This window comes from Lepidochelys kempii, chromosome 14, assembly GCF_965140265.1.
Source record: "Lepidochelys kempii isolate rLepKem1 chromosome 14, rLepKem1.hap2, whole genome shotgun sequence".
Lineage (NCBI taxonomy): Eukaryota > Metazoa > Chordata > Testudines > Cheloniidae > Lepidochelys > Lepidochelys kempii.
Window position 1 is genome coordinate 3,907,301 of NC_133269.1, and position 25,520 is coordinate 3,932,820.

General features: G+C 57.1%; 1 protein-coding gene across 3 annotated transcripts in view; it reads left to right on the forward strand.

The window, feature by feature from the left end:
* The window catches only part of SDK2 (sidekick cell adhesion molecule 2), a 172,010-nt gene that overhangs the window by 95,833 nt on the left and 50,657 nt on the right, over positions 1-25,520 (forward strand). For all 3 annotated transcript variants that reach the window (XM_073310176.1, XM_073310179.1, XM_073310177.1), the window contains exons 3-5: positions 15,044-15,150; positions 20,443-20,590; positions 25,280-25,413. In XM_073310176.1, the coding sequence (XP_073166277.1) occupies positions 15,044-15,150; positions 20,443-20,590; positions 25,280-25,413 (389 nt within the window). The remainder of the gene's footprint in view (positions 1-15,043; positions 15,151-20,442; positions 20,591-25,279; positions 25,414-25,520) is intronic.

Below are 25,520 nucleotides of genomic sequence, written 5' to 3' on the forward strand. Positions count from 1 at the left end.
GGAGTCCCTCCCCCCGCATACACCGAGCCCTCAAACCGATTGAAAAGAGCAGGGAAGTAGGAAGGAGCGGGGGCACGAAGGCTGATTAGCCCAGCGAGGGCTCCTGCGCTGCCTTTCAATCATTATGGCATTTAAGACTAATAAGTTCACTTTTTTCTTTTTAAAGAAAAGAACCTGTCTCCCGGCTTTGCCCCGGCGTTTCCATAGTAACCCCCCTCTTCTCCCCTGCCTCAGTCAGGGCCTGGCACGCAAAGGGGGGCGACTTGTGGAGGTGCCGAGAAGGGCGAGGGGGAAGGATGCGGGTCAGGGAGCCCTTCCTCCTTGCGCAGCCCTGGGGTTGCATCAGCCTGGCGCAGAGCTGGCGAGCTTCCCCCATGAAGCGTGCTGGGCTCATCCTTGTGGCTCCAACAGCCCGGCCTACGGGGCGCTGCAAGGATACAGAAGATCGCTGTGCTGGTTAGCTTGTGTCTGTGCACCAGTCTCTGCAGGTCAGCTCCCACCCTCCCCTTTTACCTGCCTGGTGCATGTGTCTGGAAAAATCCTGGGGAGGCTCTCAGGGAAAAGCTAAACAGCTCAGAGGAGGGTTTCGTCCTTCCTTAAGGAGAAGGCAGCTTAACGCAGCGTCTCCGGAGAGTTTTGAGGCCGAGAAGTTGGAAAGATTTTGCCTATTGTGTGCTGCACTCTCTCTACCCCAGCCCGGTGCGCACACACTCCTATGGCTCGGGGCTAAGAAATTTTTCTGCGGTTTCTCTCTCCAGCGTGTGGCTCTCCTGTGGGTTCTCCGGAGTCTGAGCTCTTTTCATACACGGAATCATAACATGCAAATCAGGCCGTGCGATGTCTTCAATGAAACCCTCCGAAGGAAAGAGCTTCTCTGGCGGATTGAGGATATTTATTTCTCGTGCAAGAAATTTAACATGCAGATTGGTTAGAGCTGGTAATTTATCACATGAGATTGTCGTATTAGGGTTTGCATTGAGTCCTGCTCCCTTCTGAAATTACATCGCGCATATATTAGAATATGGAAGGACGGACGGACTCTCACACACACGCCCCTCTCCCTCTATTAAATAAATTCTCATTCCGCTTCCATCCCTTTTCCCCTCCACATCTGGTGCAGGACTCCAGCGCCCACCCAGAGGATTTCCCACGTTTTCCCAAGAACCCAGAAGCCCTCTGCCAGAAGCATGGAGACTAGGAAAATTTAATTAGCTCCTTGGCTTGCATATTAGCTTCGTCAGACACATCGCTCACCCCCCAAAACATTTTTGCATGACTAATTCCCCACAAGGCTCTGGTTTGGGTTTCCTTTGCTATGCCACAGCCCCCACACCGCCTCGCTCGGGCCAGATGCCCGCGGGTTCTCTTTCTGGCACAGGATTGTCGTTTTGGCTCTTGTAATACCTTTTCGGAGGAAGCTGGGAAGAAAACGGGCCTAGTTCTGCTCTCGCTCCCACCGGTTTCCCTCTGGAGCGGCTCTGCCCGAGTCAGTGGTTTTGCACCAGTGCGAAGCTGACGCAAGCGAGAGCAAGAATCGGCTGCTGAAACCAGAGAGCAGAATCCCAGTTTGGTTTCTGGGCTCCTTCCTCGCGCCTCACAAGTAAATGGCCACCGGCTGTGGGGATCTGAGCTGAGCGGAGAGCTCAGGGTTTGGCTGTCTGATCGGAATTGACCGCAGGGGTGAGGGAAATGCAGCCAGTTAAAAATCAGACACATCCCAAACCCTGCAAGGTTCTTGAGGGTTCAGTGAACTTTACATTTAAACCAGAGCGGGAAGGAGGAGTGGAAAGGGTGGGGGACCCGTGTCCGTCAGGCTTTGCCCTGCCTGTGGGGACCCACATTCCAGTGAGCCAGGTGGCCACCGCCTGGCCAGGGATTGGGGCGGATTGGAGAAGCAGCGGGTTTGCAGTCACTTCTCCCGCCGGCGCCCCCCACTCACAGTGGTGAGTCCCCACCCCCGCCCTGTGGGAGGCTGCTGCTTCTGCCCTTTCTGGGTGTCACTTCGTTTGAAGGGTCTGCTCAGTGCCGCGTGTATGTATGTACCAGTGCCCTGTACTGGGGGCAATCGGGACCGCTCTACTGCGTGTGACAGGCCCCTCCGAGGTAGGGGAGACTTTTCTTTGATTCATATAGCTGGGGTGCGTGCTTCTGGAGCAGGGGGCTCTGAGTTCTAGCCCCATTGCTGGCAGGAGGGTCCATGCAGCGCAGTGTCCCCATCGAATTATTTGTTTCTGGAGAAGAGGAACAAAGTTTAAAAAACACTGAAAAGGCCAATATCATGGGAAGCCCTAGGGGGGTGTTTCCCGGTTATATTTGGAAAGAGACACTTTTTTGATTTTCAGTTTTCTCCTGAGCCCTGACCTACCCAGGTTGGTATGTTATTGTAGGGTTGCTCTGGAGGGCGGGGCTGCGTGTGTTATTGTAGGATAGCCAAGCTGTGCGTGTTGATTGGTTAATGGGGAGGGGAGGTGTCCGTGGAAGAGCTGGGGTTACAGATCCAGTGTCTATTCGTGAGTTTGGATCAGCAGTCCAGGAAGGCACTCACCCCAGCAGCGGAGGAAAGTAGGACGTGTTCCCAGCCTCCTGCCCTGACCTTGGCTCTGTCCCTCTTAGATACTGAAACATGAATAGCCGTCTTGTTGTTTGTGCCTCTCTCCGGCCCGACGTGGCTGGGCTCTCCGCCCCTTGCGCGCCGTAGGAAGCCAGCAGATTAATGCATGTGCATAAATTATTAAACAGCTTATTGTTCTAGCCGGACCAATTGAGCTGGCGATTTACAAGGCCGCTGGAGTTACTGGAATTCCCCTGACCACAGCAAAAGGACTCTTTGCAGGAGCCGCCAAGGATGGCTCTGGCCTCATGTGTCAAAATGCAGCTTTCTCCAATCAGGAGCTAATTGAGATTCAATAATGCCGTTAACATGAGCTGATTAAATACCAGGGGGATGGTTAAAAACATATTGAGTGAGGCCTCGGCTGGGGCTGGCCACGGCTCTCTGCATGTGGGGAGCTGGTAAATCTTGCTAAGTGTGTTTTAATGCTCTCTTGCCATGTCCTGATCACACAATAACGATTCTCGTACACGTCCCCCTGTAGAATTAATTAGTCGTTATACAGTGTGTTAATCAAAGGGGCTGTGCCAAGGCTCTGCGATCCCAAATCTATTGAGCTGCTGCTTACCGTGGCTTGTGTTGAAAGCGTCACTGGACCTTGCGGCGTTCTGGTTTTTAATTTGCTAAAGCAGATGCTTCAGCTGCGACGTCCCCTCACCCCCCAAAATAAATCAGTGGCATAAGCCATTAAACATCCCTTCAATAACAAACCAGCCTGCACGATCCTGGGCAACCCTACGCTAACAAAGGGAGTGTTAGCATCCCAGGGCTCGTAAGCACCCGTGCTGTACAATAACAAACCAGCACTTGCAGCCCAGCCCTCGTGAGTGACCCTATGATAATAAAGTGACATGAGCTTCGGGTGATGTCTTGGGTCAGGCGGCCACCCCCCAAAATAGCCCAGATGCCTTTGCATCGGATTTGCTGCCACAGAAGGAAGTGCTAGCCACTGTTTCTAGTTGTTTCATCTTCATGGGAGGAGAGGGCTGGGGAAGGAGCCCACAAGGGCATCTCCCACCCGAACCAACAAAGCAGATGAGCCTAGAAATCCCCACGTCTCCTCCCCTGGGCAGAAGGGGCTGTTTTGCCAGCAGGTTCGCCCAGGGGAGCAGGTGTGGGTCACCCCGGTTCCAAACCCCTTTTGGAGGGGAAGGGCTTTGGGAGATGGATTTCCTGGGGCAGCTCAGGGGCCGTTCCTTTTCTCTGCCCCTTGGCCTTTGCTGCCCCGGCATTGGATGCAGCGTCATTCTCCCAGGCCTGGAAGAAAAGACCTACTGCGTGGATTGATTTGGTTTAGCCTATGGCCAATGGGATTTAAAACAGCGTTATTGAACCCCGGGAGTAGCAGTGCGGTGACAGCTCCGGGGGCTTGGACAGCCACTGAGCTTTCAGGCCTATTAGCTGTCTGTGATGGACACGTGAGGGGACTTAATTAAGCCGTTCTCCATCAGGGTGTCAAGTGGTGCCGGGTTTACGCAGAGCTAGATCACATTGGATAGATAGACGGGGAGGGTTCAGTGTCACGCTATCGCTTGGCCATCGCCATGTCACATTATCACTGCAGCTCTCAGGGGCTCTGGCTTGGTGCTTCAGAAAAGCCACGAAGCCACCTGCATAACCTCTCCCTCCCTGGGCTGAGCTCCCTTCCTGAACCCTGGGCCTGGAAGTCTGGCTTGGCTTTTCCTTCTAACTCTCGGTCATCGGTCCCGTTTGCACAGCCCGGACCATTCATCTCTGTAGGCATGGATTCCGCTCAGAAACAACGTTCTCTCTATCACTGAAAAGCCCGGAAAATCAATGCCAGCAGCCCGGCACGTATGGGCAACCTTCCAATAACAAACCATCGTGTGTCCCAGCCCCTGTGAGCGACCCTCCAATAACAAACCAGCGCTTGTCCCCACCCTGTGAGTGACCCTACAATAACAAACCAGTGTGTATATCCCCACCCTTGTGAGTGACCGCACCATAAGAAACCAGCGTGTTTCTCCCCACCCTTGTGAGTGACCCTACAATAACAAACCATTGTGTATATCCCCACCCTTGTGAGTGACCGTACAAGAAGAAACCAGCATGTTTCTCCCCACCCTGTGAGTGACCCTACAATAACAAACCGGTTTGCCCCAGCCCAGTGCTCGTGAGCAGCGTGGCAGCAACAAACCAGGCTGTGACGGAGGACAGGCCGTGCCACGACGGGGCTGGTTTCAGTGCCAAACGCTCCTAAGGGTTTATACCATAAACAAAACTTCCTGCTTAATAACTGCAGAGCTGCCCACCACTGCATTGTGATCCCCGATTAATTCGCGTCCCCGTGAAGACAGCCCTGGCCCTTTGTCAGGCAGCCACCTGCACTCAGTAACGATCCTCTAAATGCCAAGGGAGATCAGAAAGGAAACAAAATTAAAGCCAAAGTAGATAAAAGCCTTTACGGAAGGCCAGCAGTGGAGAACAAAGTCTCTCCTCTGATTTGGTTAATAACTGCAGGCCAAGCTGTGCTGAGTAATTTGTTTCCTTTCTCTGGGCGATTTCCATCCATTCAGGTGTGCAAAACAGGCCGGCTCCTTAATGGCCCCTTTGCCTCTGGTGGCAAGGAGAAGAGGCCCATTAATTGGGCCTGCAGGGGTGTCTCGCGTCACGGACCTAGCTCAGGATCTCTTCATTCTCCCCTGGCAGGCCCAAGGTGACGGCTCCGAGGTGTTTGATGCACTCCACAGTGCCGGTGAATCCAGGCAAAGAGCCTGGCAGGCCGAGACACTGACATGCTGCTCATTTGATAGAAAAGGCCAGCAGGGGTGTGAGCGGGGAGGTTGAATTCAAATGAGTCTCTAGCCCTGGCTCCGGGGGTTGGCGGACCAATTTGACACACCCAGCTCACAGCACAGACTCGGTGGGGTGAAGCATCGTAAGAGTTTTGTGTCTGTCTGTGCATTTACAGACATGGCTATGCTTGTGCCTACACAGAGGGCACTTCTGTGAGCAGGCTGCATGTGCACCAGGCATGATGCAAGGCCAGGTATCATGTAACGGGCGCTGCTGGGGATCAGACAAGTGAGGGTTACCCACACGCCCAACGTGATCTGATCCTCTGGGTGAGCCAGCAATTCAGGAAGCACGTGTGGTACTCAGCCCTTCCTGTTTATTTACCGAGCACTTAGCAAGCTCTGAGCCCTGCACAGTCTGCTTAAGGCAACAGGGCATATTCTCATCCCCCTTTTACAGATGGGAAACTGAGGCACGGCACGGGGACATGGCCCCAGGTCACACAGTGAGACAGTGTCGGAGCCGGGAATGCAGCTGCCGAGTCCCCGCGAGCTTTCCCGCCCTTTGCTCTCTGCAAGTCGGCGTGCGACTGCAGTATCACGCGCTCGCTGTCTCTTCCGTACGCTGTGCCCGGGGGGTTGGCAGTCCCGCTGCGGTGAGGTGCAGGTGCAGTGTGTGCTCCGCCCCAATGAGCCTTGCTCACTTGCTCACGGGTGGGGGCGTGGGCCATTTCTGACTGGTTGGTCAATTCCAGACGGACGCAGCACTCGCAGATTGGAGCCCGGCGGGAGCTCAGTTTGAAGTAGACATGTTGCCAATGCCAGCCAGACGTAGGGCAGAGAGAAGCCCAGAGGGTCGCCAGCCCTTCTGCATCTCTGAGCAGGACGCTGGTCCCATGGGATCTCGCTGCTGTCCCCAGATGAGGAGTGCACGTGGGGGCGGCTGACACCCCTGGGGTTGCCTGGCTGCCCCCGTGCCCTTGTGTATCATTGCCCCTGCATCACACCAGTCTTGCCAGCTCCCTCTGTGCCCAGCTCATGCATGTGGCCGTCTCAGCACCAGGCTGCGGGTGGGCCAGCAGGGTGTGTCATTGGTCTGGGGTGGCTGCAAATCCCTGGGCACCCTGTTTAATTTCCACCAGGGCATAGCGTCCTCTGCAGACCTGGGCCAGCCGCAGCACCCTGCCCCTTTCGCCCTCCTCCCGCCAGCCCCACGCTTGTCTGGCCCAGCTGTCTGCGTGTGACTCAGCCAGGGGACAGCACCGGGTCTGCCAAGCCACACGCACGGGTCCCTGGGGTGCATATCTCCCCCTGGCGCTGCTGGCCTGCGCGGCAGCCCTGCCGGGCCGCGACCTCCCATTGTTTCCCATGGGGAGGGAGTGAGAGGTGCATGGGGTCCAGGTCCACAGAGCTCCAGGCGAGTGAGCAGAGGGAGGGGGTACGAGCACACAGCTGCGTCTGTGTACATGTGGATGGGTGTGCGTGTGCGTGCACCTGTGTAAGGAAACACACCTGGGTCTGTTCTGAGGTGTGCCAGGCCTTGGCGTGTGTGTTTCTGGGCCCCAGGGTAGGCACATACATATGTGTGCTTGTCCGTGGCTCCATGTCTGTGTGTGGGTTTGAGCACGTGTGTGTCTCTACGCCGGCGCTGGGGGTGCGGGTGAGATTTATTACCGAGGACAGTGCAAGGAGAGTCTGCCCATTAGTTCTGGTGTCCGCATCGGCTCCTGACAGCTCGGCGGAATTGAAATCTCTCGTTGAAAGCCAGTCAGGATCTTGGTCGATATCGGGCGTGACACTGAAGGACTCTCTTCCACCGGGCACCAGGCGTGCTCCCTGCAGGGTCAGGCACAGGCCATAGGGCTCAGCCGGTTCTTTTATATTGGCACCTCTTTGTCTTTCGAACAGCACTGCCGGCCCCGCTGTGCCCGCCCCAGAGGGCAGGCTCCAGACCCGCTCCAGGAAGCTTTGCTCTGAAGCCGGGCGCTCGGGCAGGGGAGCAGGGAAGCCCTCACTGGTGGGGCCCAGTTCTGATCTCCCCGAGGCTGGCGTCAGGCAGGAGAGGCTCCACCCAGCTCTTCTCTCGTGCCCTGGCCCCAGCGACGCTCAGAGCCCAGCCCTGGCTCTGGACCCCAGTGGGGCACACAGGCCTTCTGGGGGACTGCTGGACACTGTCACACTGCAAACACCTGCCGGGGGCGAGGGCGTTTTCCCCCCTGGGGCTTATCCTGCCCCCCGGCCCTGTTCTGCCAGCTCCCTGCCCGGGACAGCTCGGTCAGACGTTTCCAGCAGTGGCCAGTGACAGCCGGCCCTTGTTGGGGGGAAGCGGAGGATGGGGGCAGTTACACAGTGCCCAAGGGACTGCTGGCCACTGGCCCAGACAGCGGGGGTCGGGGCTGGGGGGACTTGGGCTCGCCTGCTTCTCTCCTGGATGCCGCTCGCTCACCGTGTCTCTCCAAACCACGACAAAACTGAGCCACGACAAAACGTGAGGCAGAGACAAGGCCGGGGCAGGGGGGCAGGATCAGCAGCTCCCCCTTAGTGAGCCATCTGCCCCCGCTCAGCACAGCAGGAGATCCAGGGCTGGGAGGGGGATGCATCCCCCGATGACCCTCACCCCAGCCCCACCTAGGCGGGAGAATGGTGGCGTCCTGAGCGAGGCGTGGGCAAGGCAGGCCTAATGGCTGGAGCAGGAGTCGGGAGCAAGGGATCAGGAGCGATCGGGACAGGAACCGGGCAGGGGGAGGAGCAATCACTCAGCCAGCCCGGTTCTACCGCCACCCAGCTGAGCTCATAACCTGTCAGCCGGGGCCTGGGCTGACAAGTCCTGAGGCTCAGCTCGCTCCTGTGCAGCGCGATGTGTGCCAGTGGGTTAACACCCTCCACCCCAGAGGTGGCTGCATTGGGCGGCTGCCACCAGAGGCATGCTGGGATTGGCCCAGCCGGGAGCGCTGTGATCATCTGGGGGTGCGGGGGGACAGCTGTGTGCTGTGGAAAGGGAGGTGCTGCAGGAATGCAGGGGCCTGGCGGTGCTCCCTCTGGCCCAAAGCGCCCGAAGAGCCGGTGACAGTGACGGCTGCCAGGGAGTCGCAGCCGCTCGGGCTAACGAGGCCAGCCAAGCTGGGGCTTGGAACTCCGGGCTTGCTTGGCCGCCAGTGGAAAGCGGGGCAGGGGGAGGGCTGGCAGGACGCTGGTGGCCCCTGGCCTGTCCATTGCGCTGGAGAGCCAGAGCTGAGCGCTTAGGAAACGGTTTCCTGGCCCAACGGGGGTCCTACACTGCCACCTAGGGGCTGGTAGGGGACTCGGTGGAATTTCAGCACAGTGGTGGCTTGCACACGCTGGTGACTCGCACGGCTGCTCTCGGAACAGCGGTGCCCTGTTTTTGAGAAGAGGCCTGGCAAGCCATGCCGATTAGCTCTTGTATCTCTGCTGAGCAGCTCTCAGGACACAGGGCCTGCTTGCAGTCATGCACACCAGGCCGGCATGCGCCTGTTCCTGGCTCCAATCTGCCTTTCTGCTCTGTTCTTGTGAGCCGGCAGGGGATTGAAATACGCAAGGATCCTTCTCTCAGACACACTTGGACAGTGCTTGTCTTGTCTCTGCAAATCCCCTGCTAGCTCCCAAGGCCAGGGCAGTCAAGCAGCGTGGACAGGAAGACGGCCCAGCACTCATAGCCCATGGCAGGCCTGGGGTCCTCCAGGCTTGTCAGTCATTATGGAGAGACCGAGGAGTCATCTAGGCTGTGGTGGTGAGTGACATGAGTTTGCTAGGTCTCAGCAGTGAGCGTGCCCCTGAGCAGAAGGCCTCCTGTGCCCTATAGCACAGTCCAGTGTGGTGGCCAGGGCTGGGATTCAGGGGCATCAGCAGAGCCGACTGCGTTTCAGGGGTGGGCTTCACACTGGGGATGAGGAAGTGCGTTGGCAGAGATATGTGCGTGAAGAGGGTGCAGTGCACAAATGGAATATCAGGGGGTGCTGTGGGTCAGGATTGAGGTGCTCTGGCAGAGCTGGGTATGTGGGGAGCCCAGAGCTGGCATACCCGGGGGCTGCAGGTCGGGATTGCGGTGCCCTGGCAGAGCTGGGTGTGTGGGGAGCCCAGAGCTGGCATAGTCAGGGGCTGCGGGTTGGGATTGAGATACACTGGCAGAGCTGGGTGTGTGGGGAGGCGAGAGCTGGGATAGCTGGGGGCTGCGGGTCGGGATTGAGGTGCTCTGGCAGAGCTGGGTGTGTCTGGAGTCGAGAGCTGGCATAGCCAGGGGCTGCGGGTCGGGATTGAGGTGCTCTGGCAGAGCCGGGTGTGTCTGGAGCCGAGAGCTGGCATAGTCGCGGGCTGCGGGTCGGGATTGAGGTGCCCTGGCAGAGCTTGGTGTGTCTGGAGTCGAGAGCTGGCATAGCCGGGGGCTGCAGGTCGGGATTGAGGTGCTCTGGCAGAGCCGGGTGTGTCTGGAGCCGAGAGCTGGCATAGCCGCGGGCTGCGGGTCGGGATTGAGGTGCCCTGGCAGATCTGGGTGTGTCTGGAGCCGAGAGCTGGCATAGCCGCGGGCTGCGGGTCGGGATTGAGGTGCCCTGGCAGAGCTGGGTGTGTCTGGAGCCGAGAGCTGGCATAGCCGGGGGCTGCAGGTCGGGATTGAGGTGCCCTGGCAGAGCTGGGTATGTCTGAAGCCCAGGAGTGGAACAGGGGGCAGGGAGGTATTTTGCCACTTGTGATCGAGGGGCGTCATCAAAGATGGAGCAGGTGGGGGAAGCTTTGTACAGCACGTCCCCACGATATGACTACCTCTCCCAGCTATCAACTCACTGATGCACCCAGGGGTGGCTCAGGGCACATCTAGGTTATCTCAGGCCCCCTGAGAGGTTCCTTGGGGTGAAACAGCCACTTCTTCGACTCCCTTAGCCGCCCCCTGCTTGGCATCGGAGCCCTGGCACGGCAGAGCGCTGCGGCTGCTGCTCCCCCCAGATCTCTGTGGGGTTTTGAAGCTAAACCTTTATCGCCCTCCTCCCCTTTGCTGCATCAAAGGCTCCCGGCTCCCATTCTGCAGCCACCGCATGGGGCAGATTCAATTCCATGTGCAGCCGCGCAGGGGGCGAGATGCTCAACTCGAGCTCTTGTCTGGGTGCCAGCTGACCGGGTGGGGGGCCTCGATGGGGGGCATTGGCAGTGCTGACGCCCTCAGCGGCTGGGCAGGGGGTTTTAGTCTCTCAGGCAGTGACTATCCATTAGTCTCTCGTTATTAAAGTTTAATTTAAACTGTGTATCGAAAAGACAAAACGCAGCCGAATCAAAGCAGTCTGCGGCATTTGATTGGATTTCACGGGGGAGGCTTGGGTTCCCTTATTTATTTACTCCTCTCCGTCTCCGGTTTCTCTCTGTTCTGAAGAAAAATAGTCCAGAGGAAGCCCCGAGGTTAATGCCCCGGCTGCCACTCATGCCTTCCAACAGTGAGGTGCTGCTTTACCCTGCAAGCTCGGGGGGCTGAAGCTAAGGGGCAGTGTTGTCTAGTAGGCAGGCTGCTAGCCTGGGACACTGCTGAGCTGGGTTCTGTTCCTAGCTCCGCACCCCGCTGCATGACTTGGGCAAATCGCTCCCCCTTTCTGTGCATCCCTGTCCCCCTCCTGCCTGGTCTAGGATGTGAACGCTTTGGGGCAGGGACTGTGTGCCATGGGGCTCTGATCGTGGTCGGGGCCCCTGTAATCCCCACATGATTCAATACGGGGGGATGAGTGTTAAATACACAGGGAATTGGCGCCCCATTCCAAGCTGGGGTGAGTGGGGCCTGGCTAGGATGGAGGAGGTAAGCACTCGTGCCCAAGGGCGCCGAAACGAGCCAATGTACATTTATTTTCCTTATCTCCTAATAATCTTCTGAGGCTAGCGAGGGAGAGATAAGCGCAGCAGCCGCGGGTGGCGGTGATGATAAGAGGCTTGGCGTGCAGCTCGATCCAGACTAATCAGAACCACGCCGGGCTGGGTGACCTTGCCGGGCGGGCCGGCCCTGCTCCCCCGGCAGCCTCACTGGGCCCTCTCCTGGGAGCGGCTGAGGCTGCATCCTGTCTCTCCAGGCACTGGAGTCACGTTGGCACAAACTGGGTGGGCTGGAGTGAGCCATGAGGGCCTTTCGAGAGGGGGCGGCACAGCGGCTCGGCCGAGGAGCAGGCAAAGAGTGGGGCTTCAGGGACTAGAGCTAGTTTGTCTGAGCGATGCCTGGCAGCGTCCCTGCTCGAGCTGGAGAAGTTGCCTGTTGCCCCAGGCTGGCAGAGCTTGTCTCCCGTCGAGAGCTGGAGCTGGGAAGCCAGGCTGCTCCATGTTCCCCATCCCCAGGGGAAGCTCCTGGGTTCCCTTTGTGTCATGCCGGGGAGCTGGACTGGGCCCCAGGAATGGCCACGCTGGCTCATGGCTCGCTTCTCTTTGAGCTGCAATGGGCTTGCTGTGCTCAGAGCAATGCTCTGACTGCAAAGCTAGCATTGACCATGGGGTCCTGTAACCTCCGTCTAGCCCTGGACGTGGGCAGGAAAGGGAGAACGCCACTGGCCAAGCAGAACTTCGCTCTTCTGGGGTTCCTGCGGTGTTTGGCTTGGATCTTGGGCCACGGGGGGGGGTTGTTTCTCCTGGCTGCCTTAGCCGAGGGGCTGGAGCTACCTTCATACAGGAATCTTTGGCTGCAGACAGCCTGTCAAAATGCTAGAGTGGAAATACTAAGACAGATGAGGTAGGGTGCCTGGCAGGAAGTGAGGCCTTGTGGAAACTTGGGGGAATGAGGATAATCCATGGGACGCAGTTATACCAGGGTACAAAAGGGACAGGAAAGGCAGAGGAGGTCGTGCTGCTGGGGGATTGGCATTGTATGTGAAAGACGCATCGAGTCAAAGGGCGGGATGCAGAGATAAAAATTCTGTTCCTTGGACCAGCTAGTCCTGGAACCCACAGGGCGGGAGGCAGTTCTTCATTTAGTGCTAAGTGTCACACCGGCTCTGGTCCCAGAGGTGAATGCAGCTGAACTGCTTGATAATAGTGACCAGAATGTGCTAAATTTAACAGCCTGGTAGGGGGGAAATGCCAAAGAGACCCACCGCTGTAGCATTTCACTTCCAAACAGGGAACGACACGGAAACGAGGAAGCTAATTAGACGGCCATCAACAGGAGCAGTCACCAGAGTGAAATGCCTGCAAGCTGCATGGAGACTATTTCAAAACACCATAATAGAGGCTCGAATGAAATATGGACCCTAAATAAGAAAGGAACAGTCAAGGGGCCAAAAAATGCCTCCAGGGCTCAGCAGCAGAGTAAAAGAGGCGGCTAGAGGCAAAAAATCCTCCTTTAAAAGTAGGAAGTTGAATCCTGGTGAGGGAAAGAGAAAGGAGCATAAACTCTGGCCAGTCGAGTGTAAAAGTGTAATAAAGTCAGCCAAGAAAGACTCTGAAGAGCGCCTAGCGAATGGCACGGCTCAACCCTTTACAGCCACTTCCTTACCTGGGGTCCCCTCGGAAAGGGGGCAGAACAGGGTTGTTTTCAGAGACAGCCCCTGGGACTTTGCTTCGCTTTAATCTGATGCCTGGAGGTCTAGTGTGATGCATTGACCCGTGGCACCAGCTCCCAGCATTGGCCCCAGACCTGGGCGGGGATCCCCCAGGCAAGGGGCCCACACAAGCTCCAGACTCCCCCGCCGTGCTGAGTGGTAGGTGTGGGAATGGTGTGGCCATTAACGGCACAGCAGTGAAAGGGAAAAGCACATGCATTAAAGGCTGCAGTCCAGAATGTGGGGGAAGGAGCCCTGAGCTCTCTCCCCTTCCCTCGTGGGGTCAGCAGGGCCAAGGATGCTTGTTCCCCAAGGCCCAGAATAGACCTGAAGGTCTCTGGGTCCTTGCTGGGGGTCAGAGCTGTGCAGCCGGGTGCCAGTGACTCAGAGCAGCGCTTTGTCGGGAATTCGTTTGGCCTCTGTGAAGCTCAGAGGCTGCAAGCAAAGGTCAGGAGTTCTGGGACAGCCCCTCCAGACGTCTCTACCTTTGACAGCCTGCTGCCTCTCCATCATGTGAATCGTCTCCTATCCCTGCCACAGGTGGACACGGGCAGTGGGGCAGCTAGTGAACACTGCTCGTGTTTCCTGGCAGAAATACGTACGCAACGCATGTCTGCGTTGTGTCCTGTACTGTGAGGAGTGCCGAATCCTGCACCAGGGTGCCAATTTCACCGCAGCAAGAGGTTTCTCCCATCCCACACTTGGCGTGGTTGCTTTTGAAAGGCATGCGTTAGGGTATGCGTTAGAGCAAGGGCAGCCACGTGGCTGCAAAGCCCATAAGAACGGCCAAATTGGGTCACATAGGCACTGACTCCTTGGGTGCTCCGGGGCCGGAGCACCCACAGGGAAAAATAGTGGATGCTCCCTCCCAGCGATTCCCGCCAGCCGCAGATCAGCTGTTCAGCAGCGTGCAGGAGGCACTGGGGGGGAGAGGGAGGAGTGAGGGCGGGGTGCCTTTGGGGGCAGAGCAGGGGTCAGCAACTCATAAAGATGGTGCCTATGTTGGGGCAGACCAAGGGTCCATCTAGCCCAGTGGTTCCCAAACTGGAGTTCGCGAAATGTATCAGGGGGTTCTCGGGAAAAAAAATTCTGTAATGGCAGACAGAGCCGTCCCTAGGGACCCCAGGCACCAGGGCCCGGCAGCTCAAGCCCCGGGACCATGACTTCCTGGCAGAACAAGTTTAAGTTTTGTTGTAGTCATGCATTGTTTGCCTGGACTGCTCAAGACCCGAATGCTTGTGGGAGGAACTCTTTATCTGGGTTGGCTTCTTAAATACCTTTGTGCTGGTTCACGTCTGTACTCCTGGATGAAACATGTAGGCTTAATCGAAGTGATATGAGCTACAAAAGTGAGATCTTGGAAGAGTGTTGCCGTTTTCATAATGTAATAAAATTAATAATGTAATGATCAATAATAATGTAATAATAGTGTGTAACAAGCGTGTCAAAAAAAACAAAACAAATTATTTCCAAGATCACTGCTTTTATAATTTATGCTCAGGTAAGGGAGAAAATCCCTGGCAATATTCATTTTCAGGAGGGGGTTTGCGAGATTTGATATTTTCGTGAAAGGTGCTCACGGGTTGGGAACCACTGATCTCACCCAATTTTCTGTCTTCTGACAGTGCCCAGTGCCAGGTGCTTCTGAAGCAAAGAATAGAACAGGGCAATTTATTGACTGATCCATCCCCTTATTGCCCAGTCCCAGCCTCTCGCAGTCAGAGGTTTAGGGTCATCTCTGCAGCACGGGCTTGTGTCCCTGGGCATCTTGGCTAATAGCCACTGATGGATCTATGCTCCACAAAGCATCTTGGGTAAAAAATGCAAATATATCCTGCAGGCTGTGTTCCTGTAATACCATTGGCTGCCAGCAGGGGGCTTTCTCTTTTTCCCTCCCTTCCCCCACCCCTCCAGCTTCTTTCATGGGTTGGGACATCTGTGGTCTGGCTTTGGAGAAGTAACGGGCACCTGATGAGCGACTGCAGCGAGGCACATCAATAGCTAAGTGCCTGGATCGTTGTGGTTCTGCACAGAGAGATTTAAAGGTAGTGGGAACTCGGTTAGTCTCTTGGCTGAGATGACAGATTGTGGTTGGCCTCCCAGCGTACCTAATCAGTTGCGTGTCTGTATCTATTTAGTCACCTCTCCCTCTCTCCCTCTAGGTACATGATCACATCATTGGACCGCACCCATGCCGGCATCTACCGCTGCATCGTCCGCAATCGGATGGGGGCCCTCTTGCAAAGGCAGACAGAAGTCCAGGTGGCATGTAAGTCGCACCCTCCTTCTTGTCTCCGTTGGTGGGTGAGTTTTTGTACCCGGAGTTGGAGTGCCCTGAAGAATCCACCAGGGCCCAAAGACCTTCACGGCCCACGGCGGGCAGATGTCATTGTTCTTAATTCTGGTTATGACAGTAGCGCCTGACCGAGGCCGCGGCCCCCCTGCGCTAGGTGCCATATGAACACAGAACAGCAAAGAGGCCCTGCCCCAAGGACCTTCCAATCTTGTGCCTGGTGATGCTACCTCTATATGGGCAGAGCCCTTCGTGAGCAGTGGTGACCTCGGGATAAATTCCTCGCCGGGTGTAACTCCCCCGAGTGAATTCCACTCTTGTCGTTAAGAGATGCTCAGTGCAGTAGATTCGGCTGGCTCAGACTCTGGCTAAGAGACCAGCAGCAAAGGGGTCGGAATTGGAGCTCCGTTTTTGACACACTAAAGGTTCACAGACAGGGCATCCTGGCACTGGCTGGAAAACGGGGGGAACAGCGAGGTGACAAAATGTGCAGGACACAGGAGAGAGCATGAAGAACTTCAGAGGGGCCTAATGAAGCGAGGGGAACGGGCGGCAGGACGGTAGATAGAATTCACCGCAAGACAATACACGCTGGAAGGAATCATTTGAGCCACTCAGACACACTGCTGGGCTTGAAATTAGCTGCAACCGGGCCATGAGTTGGGGGTGTTGGCAGAGTTGTGAGAAGTTTCCAAGACTGGGATAGCTGCAGGTTGGAATTGGGGGTCACTGCAGAGCTGGGGGGTGAGGAGCCCAGGGCTGGGATAGCTGGAGGCTACAGGTTGGGATTGAGGGTCACTGGCAGAGCTGGGGGTGGGGAGCCCAGGGCTGGGATAGCCAGGGGGCTGTGGTTCAGCACGAAGGGAGCATTGACAGAACTGGGGGGTGCAGGGCCAAACTGGAAGAGCAGGGGGGGCTGTGGGTCAGGACTGGGGTGTTTTGGCAGAGCTAGGGCAGGGGCAGCTTGCCCCACTCCTATCTCAAGCTGGCATCGTCCAGGCTTCACTCAGAAGTAGAATTCACCCAAGAGCGAGAGAAATCTGTTCCTCTGAGTAGCCTTCGACAGGCACCCAAAGTAAACAGCATTTACAATCATTATGGAAAGCAAATGCAAACGCTGGTGTGGGGCAAGCCGCCCGCATAAATCAGCAGTGAGGCATCTGCAGGCGCCCTAAAGAGCGGGAAAGGCTGGAAGGAAGATGATGGATTTCAGGCTGGCGTGAGGCACGGGATTGCCAGATGGCTCCTGCCGAGCCGTGTGGAGCTGGCGAGTCTCGTCCGTCAGAGAGAGGGGAAAGAACTGGAGCAACGGGGCCAAGGAGCGTGGGGCTGGGAAGCAACGCGGCCAGTGGTGGGTCCCAGTCTGGGTCGGGGCCCACCCCTGGCCGCGTTGCTTCCTACCCCTTTTGCCAGGAGCTGCACAGACACCTGCTGAGAGACGGGCACTGCCCTGAAGGGCCGACACTGTAAAGAGACGAGGCAGGCAGGATCAGGCCCTGAGGTGGGCAACCAGCACAGCAGGCTGGGACCCCTCGGGCAGAGGGGTGGTTGTTTTGGAGGTTCACATGGGGCATGTGGAAGGCAGGGACCCAGAGCCAGCCGTGCGCCCAGGGCTGGCTGACCTAGCTCCCCGCCTCTCAGCACGGGAGAAGGGCAGAGGCAGAATTGGCTGGGAAGCGTTTGAAAAGGGAGGGGTGGCCTAGGCTGGCAGGAAGCGGGCAGAAGGGGGATCCTCGCTGGGCACGGTGCTGTTGAGGGAGGCAGGGGGGTGCCCCAACCATGGGGTCAAACACCACAGCGGCAGGGGGCTGGTAATGCAGGGATGACAGGAGCCTGGTTGGCTGGGGGGCTTGCTGTCCCGCAGCGCCCGGGCTCTTCGGATCCCCCTCATTCGGCGCTAGGATGAAAGCCTCGGGCCAGGACCGGTTCTCAGCAGTAACGAAGGGAAAAGCCAGGCGACTCGTTCTAATTAACTGAGCCGCCTCTCATCTGACAGCTACTCAGCTGGGGGCGGGAGGGGGAACGCTGGAGCACAGGCCCCCCACTGACCGCGTCCTTGAGTGTTTGTCACCCCAAGGCTTTTCTGTCTTCCTCCCTTCCGGGTCTGGTTCTCCCAGCACTGTTCCCACGCAGGCCTGAGGCCTCTTGGGATGGGCTACGTGTCCCCTCCCCTCACGGCGGACCTACATCCTTCAGGGGTGAGCCCCTCATCGCTGCAATCAGAACCACCGCAGCCACCTGAGCAGGCCTGCGCACTCCCAGCCGCCTCTGCGAATGGGGTCCTGTGCCCGCTGGTCACGAGCACAGCCTGGGAAGGGCTGCCATCTCCAGCAGTCCGTATAACGGCAATGCGCTGGCCCCTGCTTTGGGCAGAGGCCCCATGATTCACCAGCGGGGCAGCCCTCCGGGCTAGCAAGGTGGAGGCTGCACAGCAAGCCAGTCTCGGGCGTTTTAACCATCAGGTCACCTGCCCCTGCTCAGAGCCCCGTCTGCGCAGCAGCCTCCCCTGGTCCCACCCGGCAGAGCTGGCAGGGGGGCGAATTACAGCTCCTAACGGGCACAGCCTTACCCTCAGAGCAAAGCTCTGCTAGAACGAAAGGGTGGCCTCTGAGCTACGACTCCAGAGATCTGGGTTCAGGGCCTAGCCCTGTCACAGCCTCCCTGTGTGCCCTTGGGCGAGTCACTTCCTCTCCCCGGGCCCAGTTGTCTGTTCAGATTTGGAGTCTCCTGCGAGACAGGAGAATCTGTCTCCTGCGATGGCTAAGCCCAGCACCTAGCGCAGCTGGGCTCTGCGTGCGAGACCAACCAGCTCCCTACACTCGCCCCAGCCCGGGGTGGGGCTAAGCGGGTTGTCAAGGCAGCGCAGAGCAGGTGGAGGTCGAACAAGCCTGTTGCAGGCAACAGATTTTCAAGGTGAAATATTAAAATGGCAGGACAAGGTTCCCTCAGTCATCATCCCTGACACGTCCGGCGAGGGCTTTCGCCCCGCCCGAGCTGCCCCAGTGGGACTCACAGCGGCTGGATCTGAAGATGCAAACGCTCGTCTACCCTTTTGTTTGATAACGGAACCGCTCGTTGCCGTCATGAAAAACCTGGCCAAAAAGCCGCAGCGACAGGCCCAGCAGGCTGTGGCTGGGAGTCGGTGCGAGAACAGGCTGGAAGTAAGGTGCACACTGTTTGCAGGGAAGACAATTCACCGTTGCGACAGGATAGCTAGGGAAATGGGGGACATGAAGTCTTTAAATCAAGACTCTTTCTCAAAGGCACGCTCTCGCTCAGCCAGAAGGTGAGGGCTGCATGCTGGAATCATGGGGGTGGGGGTGTGCTGTGACGTAGGAGGTCACATTAGATGGTCCCCATGTGCCATTTGAGCCTTACAAATCTATGAATCAAAAAGTACCGGCACACCCAGGTGAGCTCTCCTGGGTTCCTCAGAAACTCAGCCCATCCTCTGCAGTGCGAGAGATTTCCGGGCCGTTGTAATGAGCTGAGGAATCTGTCTGAGCAAGCCCCCGCTTGTGTCTCATTGTCTCATCTAGCATTAAAGTCTCCGAGCAGAGCCAAGCAGTGACAGAACGGTACAATCCAGCTGATCGGTAAGGAGGCCTTTGCAGCTTAGTTTGAAAATGGCCCAGGCCTTGGTGCAATGAGTTTGGTGGCTCTGTGTCTGGACTGGGACCGTTCCTGGTGTGGGCTGCAGGAGTGGCACTTAATCCTGTGGGCCAAAGCAGGGCTCAAGCGGTGCCCTAGGTATTGTCTTGGCCCCCTGCCCAGCGGTGATTTCACTCCAGTGCTGAGGGACTGGCTTTCTCCTCTGGTCATTTGGATGGGAGCCCACCCCACTCCAGTGTCACCCCCAGAGCTGGTCCCAGCCAGATCCCCATGAACCCCGCTCCCGAAGAGTGATGACAAATCAAGAAGCTAATGAGAAATTAATAAGGCAGCTGCGCTAACAACTAATGATAATGGCGAAGTCGTTAAAAAAAGATTCTTTACATGTTTTTAATTACAGCAATTAAGGGAAGTCAATAAAATATCTCCCCTCCCTCCCCTCTTCCTCACACACCCTAGTTTACTCCGTTTACTCCTATTTTTTGAAACCGCAATACATTTCCAGGGTGCGCGTGGCTGAGCAGTAAGACGGCAGAGTGAGACTCTGACCTTGCCCGCAGTGCCACAGTCATGAGTCGGCTCGAACCATCCACACAGTTGGCCTATCCTAGGAGATTAGGGTTGGAAGCTCATCTGGGAGCTCATCTAGTCCAAACCCCTGCTCAAAGCAGCGCCAACCCCAGCTAAATCATCCCAGCCAGGGCTCTGTCAAGCCTGACCTTAAAAACCTCTAAGGATGGAGATCCCACCACCTCCCTAGAGAACCCGTTCCCGTGCTTCACCACCCTCCTCATGAAATAGTGTTTCCTAATATCCAATAGTGGATATAAATAGTGGTTCCTCCTCCTTCTCTAATGCATTCAGCCCTGTGGACTTCCCCCATGTGTTGAAGCGGTAGGGGGTTATCCACAAAGGGTACGGAGCCTTGAATGGGCGTGCCTTCATTTCCTCAGCTCGCCCTGCCCTCCTCTCCCCAAGGCGTGCTCAACGGGCAGGCTGAATGGAGCACGGGTGGGTTGTCTTCAGGGACTGAACTCACGACCTCGAAGCATGAGCCTCCGCCGCTTCGGTTGAAGCACCAGGTCTGTTCGTGTGGAGGCAGGAGGGGATTCACAGCCGTCTGTGGGTCACCCCAAAATGCAATTTCTTTGTGGCACCTGGGAACAGGCCCCCAGTGTGCCGGGCGCTGGACAAGCCCAGGACAAAGGGACGGTCTCTGCCCCAAAGCCTTTCCAGTCACGGTCAAAGACATGAAACGAGGGATGGATGCAGACGGGCGGAGTGGGGAGGCACCAGGAGACAGTGAGGCAGTACTGGTCAGCATGTCGGGCTGTGGTCTCTGCACACCAGCAGCTGAACCATGGCCGAAGCTTAGTGTCGGCATTGCAGCAAAGGAGAGTCTAGCCCTGCCATGAGCAGGAGACAAAGAGCTGCCCATGACCTTCGGAGCCAGGCATGGCAGCTGAGCAGTGAGGCTGGTGCTGGGGACAGCCACGTTGGCCCTGCTCGGGATGGGGGCGAGCGGCAGGCCCATGCGGTGGCAAGGAGACGGACACAGACAGTTCCCTCCTTGGCCCACGCTCTGGTGCTGGGCTCCGAGAGCACCTTGCCGGCTCCCTGCTGGCCCTGACCCCTTTGTCTCTGTTTGTTTTCCAGACATGGGCAGCTTCGAGGAGAGTGAGACGCACCAGAGCGTGTCCCACGGCGAAGCGGCCGTCATCCACGCCCCCCGCATCGCCAGCTTCCCACAGCCCCAGGTCACCTGGTTCCGGGACGGCCGGAAAATCCCCCCCAGCAGCCGCATGTGAGTCCTAGTCCCAGCCCTGGAAGGACGCCTGTGGGCGGGGTGAGGCGGGGAGGAGCCGCTGTCTCTAGGGAGGCCAAAGACAGTTGCCCCGGTGGCCCAACAGCACCGGCTGGAACGGGACGGGGTGAAGGTTTGGGGCCTGCTGCCTGTGGGGGGTTGTTGTGGCCTATGCAGGCAGGGGGTTCTCTAACTAAATAACCCCCTACTGAGCAAGGCAAGCCCACCCTGACTGCGCAAGGTGACTTCCCCCCAGGCCGCCCGCACGGCAGTACTGAGCGCGGTCCCCAGGGCAGCAATCCAGCCGGGCCTGGAAGGGCACGACTGGCATCAGGGCAGCGCTCACTCTGCGCCCTACTGCGCCCCCCTGCAGCAGCGCAGACCCCCAGGGAACGCTGGGGGCAGGAGTAGTGTTCCGAGCACACTGGGACCGCGGTGTGGAGGGAAACACCAAGCCTTCCTCTTGCATGTGTCCACGCACCAGCTTCTCGCTCCTCTTCAACTGTCTGCCCCCTAGCTTCACCCCTCTGCCTGCCAAGCGCCTGCTGCACGTCAGGAGACAGAGAAAACCCCTGAGCACATCCCCCATGGCCCCCAGGGGCCCTGTACTGCACCTTCCCTTGGGGGAGTCTGCACTCCAGCGTGTCCTCCCCTGGCGAACAGCCCTCTGGGGAGCCAGCCTGCTTACCAGCCCGCAAACCAGCCCCCCGCCTCCTCCCCGGGCTCTGCGCGCTGATTCAATTAAACGCCCGCTCCGTCACCCTGCTCCTGGCAGTTACAGCAGATTAATATTCATCTCGGAGTTCAAAGGGGTCCTGGAGAGTGAATCGGCTGGTGTCTGTGGGGCAGAGATACGGATCTGATGAATGCTATCAGGCTGGCAGAGGCAGGCCAGGGTGGCATGTAGCCACCAGCCCTGGGAGCCCACTATCTGACTGGGAAATTCAGCTTCCCGCCCCCTACCTGGTGATTAGCAGCTGCTTATCAACCCACTGGCCGGGTCCTGCCCATGCCAGGACAAGCAGGGAGCAGCCGGCAGTGGGTTTGTTTATTCGTTTATTTATTTGGGATTGATTTGCTTTTGTCCTCTAATTAAATTATCAGGTGGCTGCAGGAGCTCGACTAAGTAACTACAGAATCCTGTCTAGGAGAGCAGGGAGAGGGAGGAAATGTACCCATGGCAACAATGGGTAACAAGGAGATGCAGCCTTTCATTTATTTAACGCAGGCTGGCAGTGATGGAGCTGCTTAGGGTGACAGCTTGCATCCAAAACACAGGGGATTCTCCCCATTTACCTTCCCCTCATCTCCCCCACCCCTTACTGGCCTTCTGTCCCCTTAGCATCTTAAGGCCTTGGCCCCCAGCTTCTTCCCTGGTGCCCCCAGCTCCTTCTCCGCTTCCAGACAGCACCTGCACCGTGCCACTCTCTGCAGGAGATTCAGTGTTATCGTTTTACCTCCAATCTTGATACACTGGTGCGTGGAGGTCAGTGTCATTCACCCAGCTCTCCAAGCGGCGGTGGCTCAGCTGATGGAAGAATTCTTCCGTCCACCTAACTACGGCGCGCAGGGCGTGAAATGTTTCACAGCCTTGAGCACTGGAGCTCGTGGCGTAGCCCAGGCCTGAGAGCAGCCGGCGCTCTGTCTTGCATGGTTTGCGTGCAGGACACAGACTAACTGACGCTTTCCGTTTTAAATTGTCAACCACGTGAAGGGTTACTTTCCTTTCAATGGAGTCGCCTCCGAGGCAGCAGCCGGTCGCCCCCGGCACTGGGCTGTTCCATACAGTCACGGCCAAGCGGTATCAGTGCAAAGTATTTATTATCATTGCATGACATCCCTAGAGCCCCTTTCTTCCTCGGGATTCCAGGGGGTATGTAGTCTGTTCTTAGAGCCGTCACGGCACCCCCACACAGCCACAAGGCGCGCCAGCAGGAGCCAGGGAGTACGGCCAAGGGGCTGAGCTCTCCAGGCAAACAGAACCAGGACACTAATAACCCAACAGCGGCAGCACAGCACCTCCTGGTGGTGCGTCCGGGTATTGCTCAGAAAGTATTTCAGGGCAAAGAGCACCCCCTGCTGACGGACCTGTGGAATGCTGGTGCTTCCCGGTGTGCCGAGGGTGAGCCTAACAGAGGGAAGGGGAGCCACGTCCCTTTTGACTTCAAAGATCTCTGTAGCGATTGGGTTCCCAGCACGACGCAAACCCCCAGTCCTGGGTGCCCGCTTGCTGGGTCCCCAGAGCTGAGGTCCCCTGCCTTCGGGATAGCTCATCCCAGCATGCATCAGGGCCCAGCAGCCTTCCACAGCCGGGTGAGATTCCCAGCTCTGATGGCTCGGAAGTGCTGCCATCCCAGCCGACCCTGAGTGCAAAGAAAGAGTTGGCCCCAGCTCTCTCCAGCAGCCCCAAGCTGAAAGAACTGGCCCAGGCTGGTCAGTCTAGGGCTGACACTTATTCCGGGATTTTGTGGGGTCACACTTCTCACCAGCTCGGTGGGCACAGCTGTTAACGTGACGCCCAGATTATTCCGGGCTGCTGCCACCCCATTGTCATGCGGCTTCTCAGCCTTGAGACGCTGCTGCTGCTAAGCCATGACGTGCCGCTCCCTCCCAGCACGTGCCACCGGTTCCCTCCCAGGACGTGTCACCGGTGTCACCATGGTGCAGTGAGCTTGTCTTGCATGACAGGGTTGCTTGGGCCCGGGTCTGGTTTAAAGTGCGGATATCGTAGGCCTGGGCCACAGCTCCCGGAGTCGCATGATGAAGAACATCTATATATTTCTCGCTCTCATGCGTGCAAAGAAAAGCTTGGAAATGTGAGCCAAGCGTGACTATTGGTTGTCTGAGTTTGCAGAGAGCCGGAAACAATAGCTCCAAGATGCCTCATTCATCTTAATTCTGAAACCTGCTGGCAGCTCGAGGAGAGCTGGGGCCACAGCTGGGGGAGGGAGCCATATGGGGGTGTACCTGCATCCCTGGATTGTGCTAAATTGTGGGTCAGGTTGCTTCGAGATCAGGCAGACAAAGTACTGTTTCCTGGACCATCGATACTTTGAGGCTGCAGAAGGGCATCTCGGACTTCTCTCACAGCCTTTCAGATGCGCGTCAGACGTCCCAATCCCCCCTCCCGCCAACCCGCCTGCGGGGAGGCAGAGACATTAGCAGAGCTGTTTATTGGAGAGAATCCATCCAAACCCTGCCACGCTCACCTAATGAGAAAGCGAAAGGAACTAGACTGTATTTGTCCTTGTTAAACTAGCATTAAGGATGCTTAACAGATGTCGCGGGCGCATCACATTAGGATCCAGCGATAGACTTGACAAACTAATGGTTTTGTTTATCGTTGAGAAAATGAATTTAAAAAAAAAAAAAGAAAAAAAGCAGGAGCCAGAGGAAATGGGTGAGGGAAAGTGCTGGCACCCACGCGGGCTGGAATAGTCTGCCGGGAAAAATGGCTCCCTCTCCCCATGCCGACAGATACATTCCTAGTGAGACACGCGTTCTCCCCTGGGTTAGGCCTGGGGAAAGAGAGCTCTCACACCAGCCTCCTCTCTGCTTGTGTGCTCACACACGCGGGTAATAGCGAGGCGGTGCACAGCCTCGGCCACGAACACGTACATGGCATGCGTAAACGTACATACCAATAATACACGCTGCAGCCATGCACACATGTCATCGTTCTGAACACACTTACGGGGCACACAGATAGACATATTCCATACACGCACACACACGTAGGCAAGGGTAACGGCCCCTCTGCTCGGGGCATCCCCGGGAGTTTGAACTCTGAAGCCCAAAAAGCCTGAACGTCTGCTGCTTTAGCTAAAGGAGCACCTCCACTCACTGGCAGCTGTAGTAGGCTTGTAACTTCCTATTCGGACCAGCTGCTAGAGGAGTCGCATGCTCCCGGTATGCGTTTCACACGCCCGTGCGTGTATATATAAATACTTATGCACACTTGTACCCATGTCTCCGGACCAGAGAGACACACCCAGGCAGACACTCCCATGCAGTCACACGTACACGCACAACTACGGGGACACGGACACACACTCACAGTGGTGGCGGCAGTGTTGGGTGCTGACAGCTGCAGCGAGATGGAAATGAATTTGTAACCCACATTATGTGAGAATTGAACCGGTCTCTTTTCTATTTGCAAAGCAGGATGGAGGAGATAAAACTCCTTTATCTCGTATTTAATGGCAAAATGTATTCCTCAGGCCATTTTATGTTTCCATCAGATTAGATCATTGGGTAAAAAAAGAAAAGAAAAGCTTATTAATCGGCAACGGTCCGATCTGTCGGCCCCTCCCTCAATGCTTAGGCACTGGGGAACATAAAGACAGGCGTGATCAATTGTGTGAATTCTGCTCATTGTCCGAGATTAAGGGTTTTGTGAGCTCGTTAATTTGAGTCTTCCTGCGCTGCGCTCGGTGTCTGCAGTGGTATTTTACCCTCTGAGTGAAACCCGCGATGGGAGAGCGTGAACCGAATCTGAGCTAGGCTCTGAGCTGCCTTCCCCACCAGCTCTGGATCCGAATGTCCGCAGGGACCCCTGTCTGGAGACCAGCCTGAACTGGCCCTGGACCAAAGATCCCTGAACTTGAGGGCTGCCCCCCGCCCCGCACCCTTGCTCCCCTTGGCGGGTTCACTCCTCTCACGCTGTCTCTTCTGCACTGTCCCTGCCAGAGCCATCACGCTGGAGAACACCCTGGTCATCCTGTCGACGGTGGCGCCCGACGCAGGCCGGTACTACGTGCAGGCCGTGAATGACAAGAACGGGGATAACAAGACCAGCCAGCCCATCACTCTCACCGTGGAGAGTAAGTGCTGAGCTCCGGGGGGGTGTAAAGGGAGCTGGTTGGAGCTTCCGGAGGCCACCCCAGGGGCTTGTTCCTCAGAGGAGGAATCCAGGAAGCGCAGGGAAAGA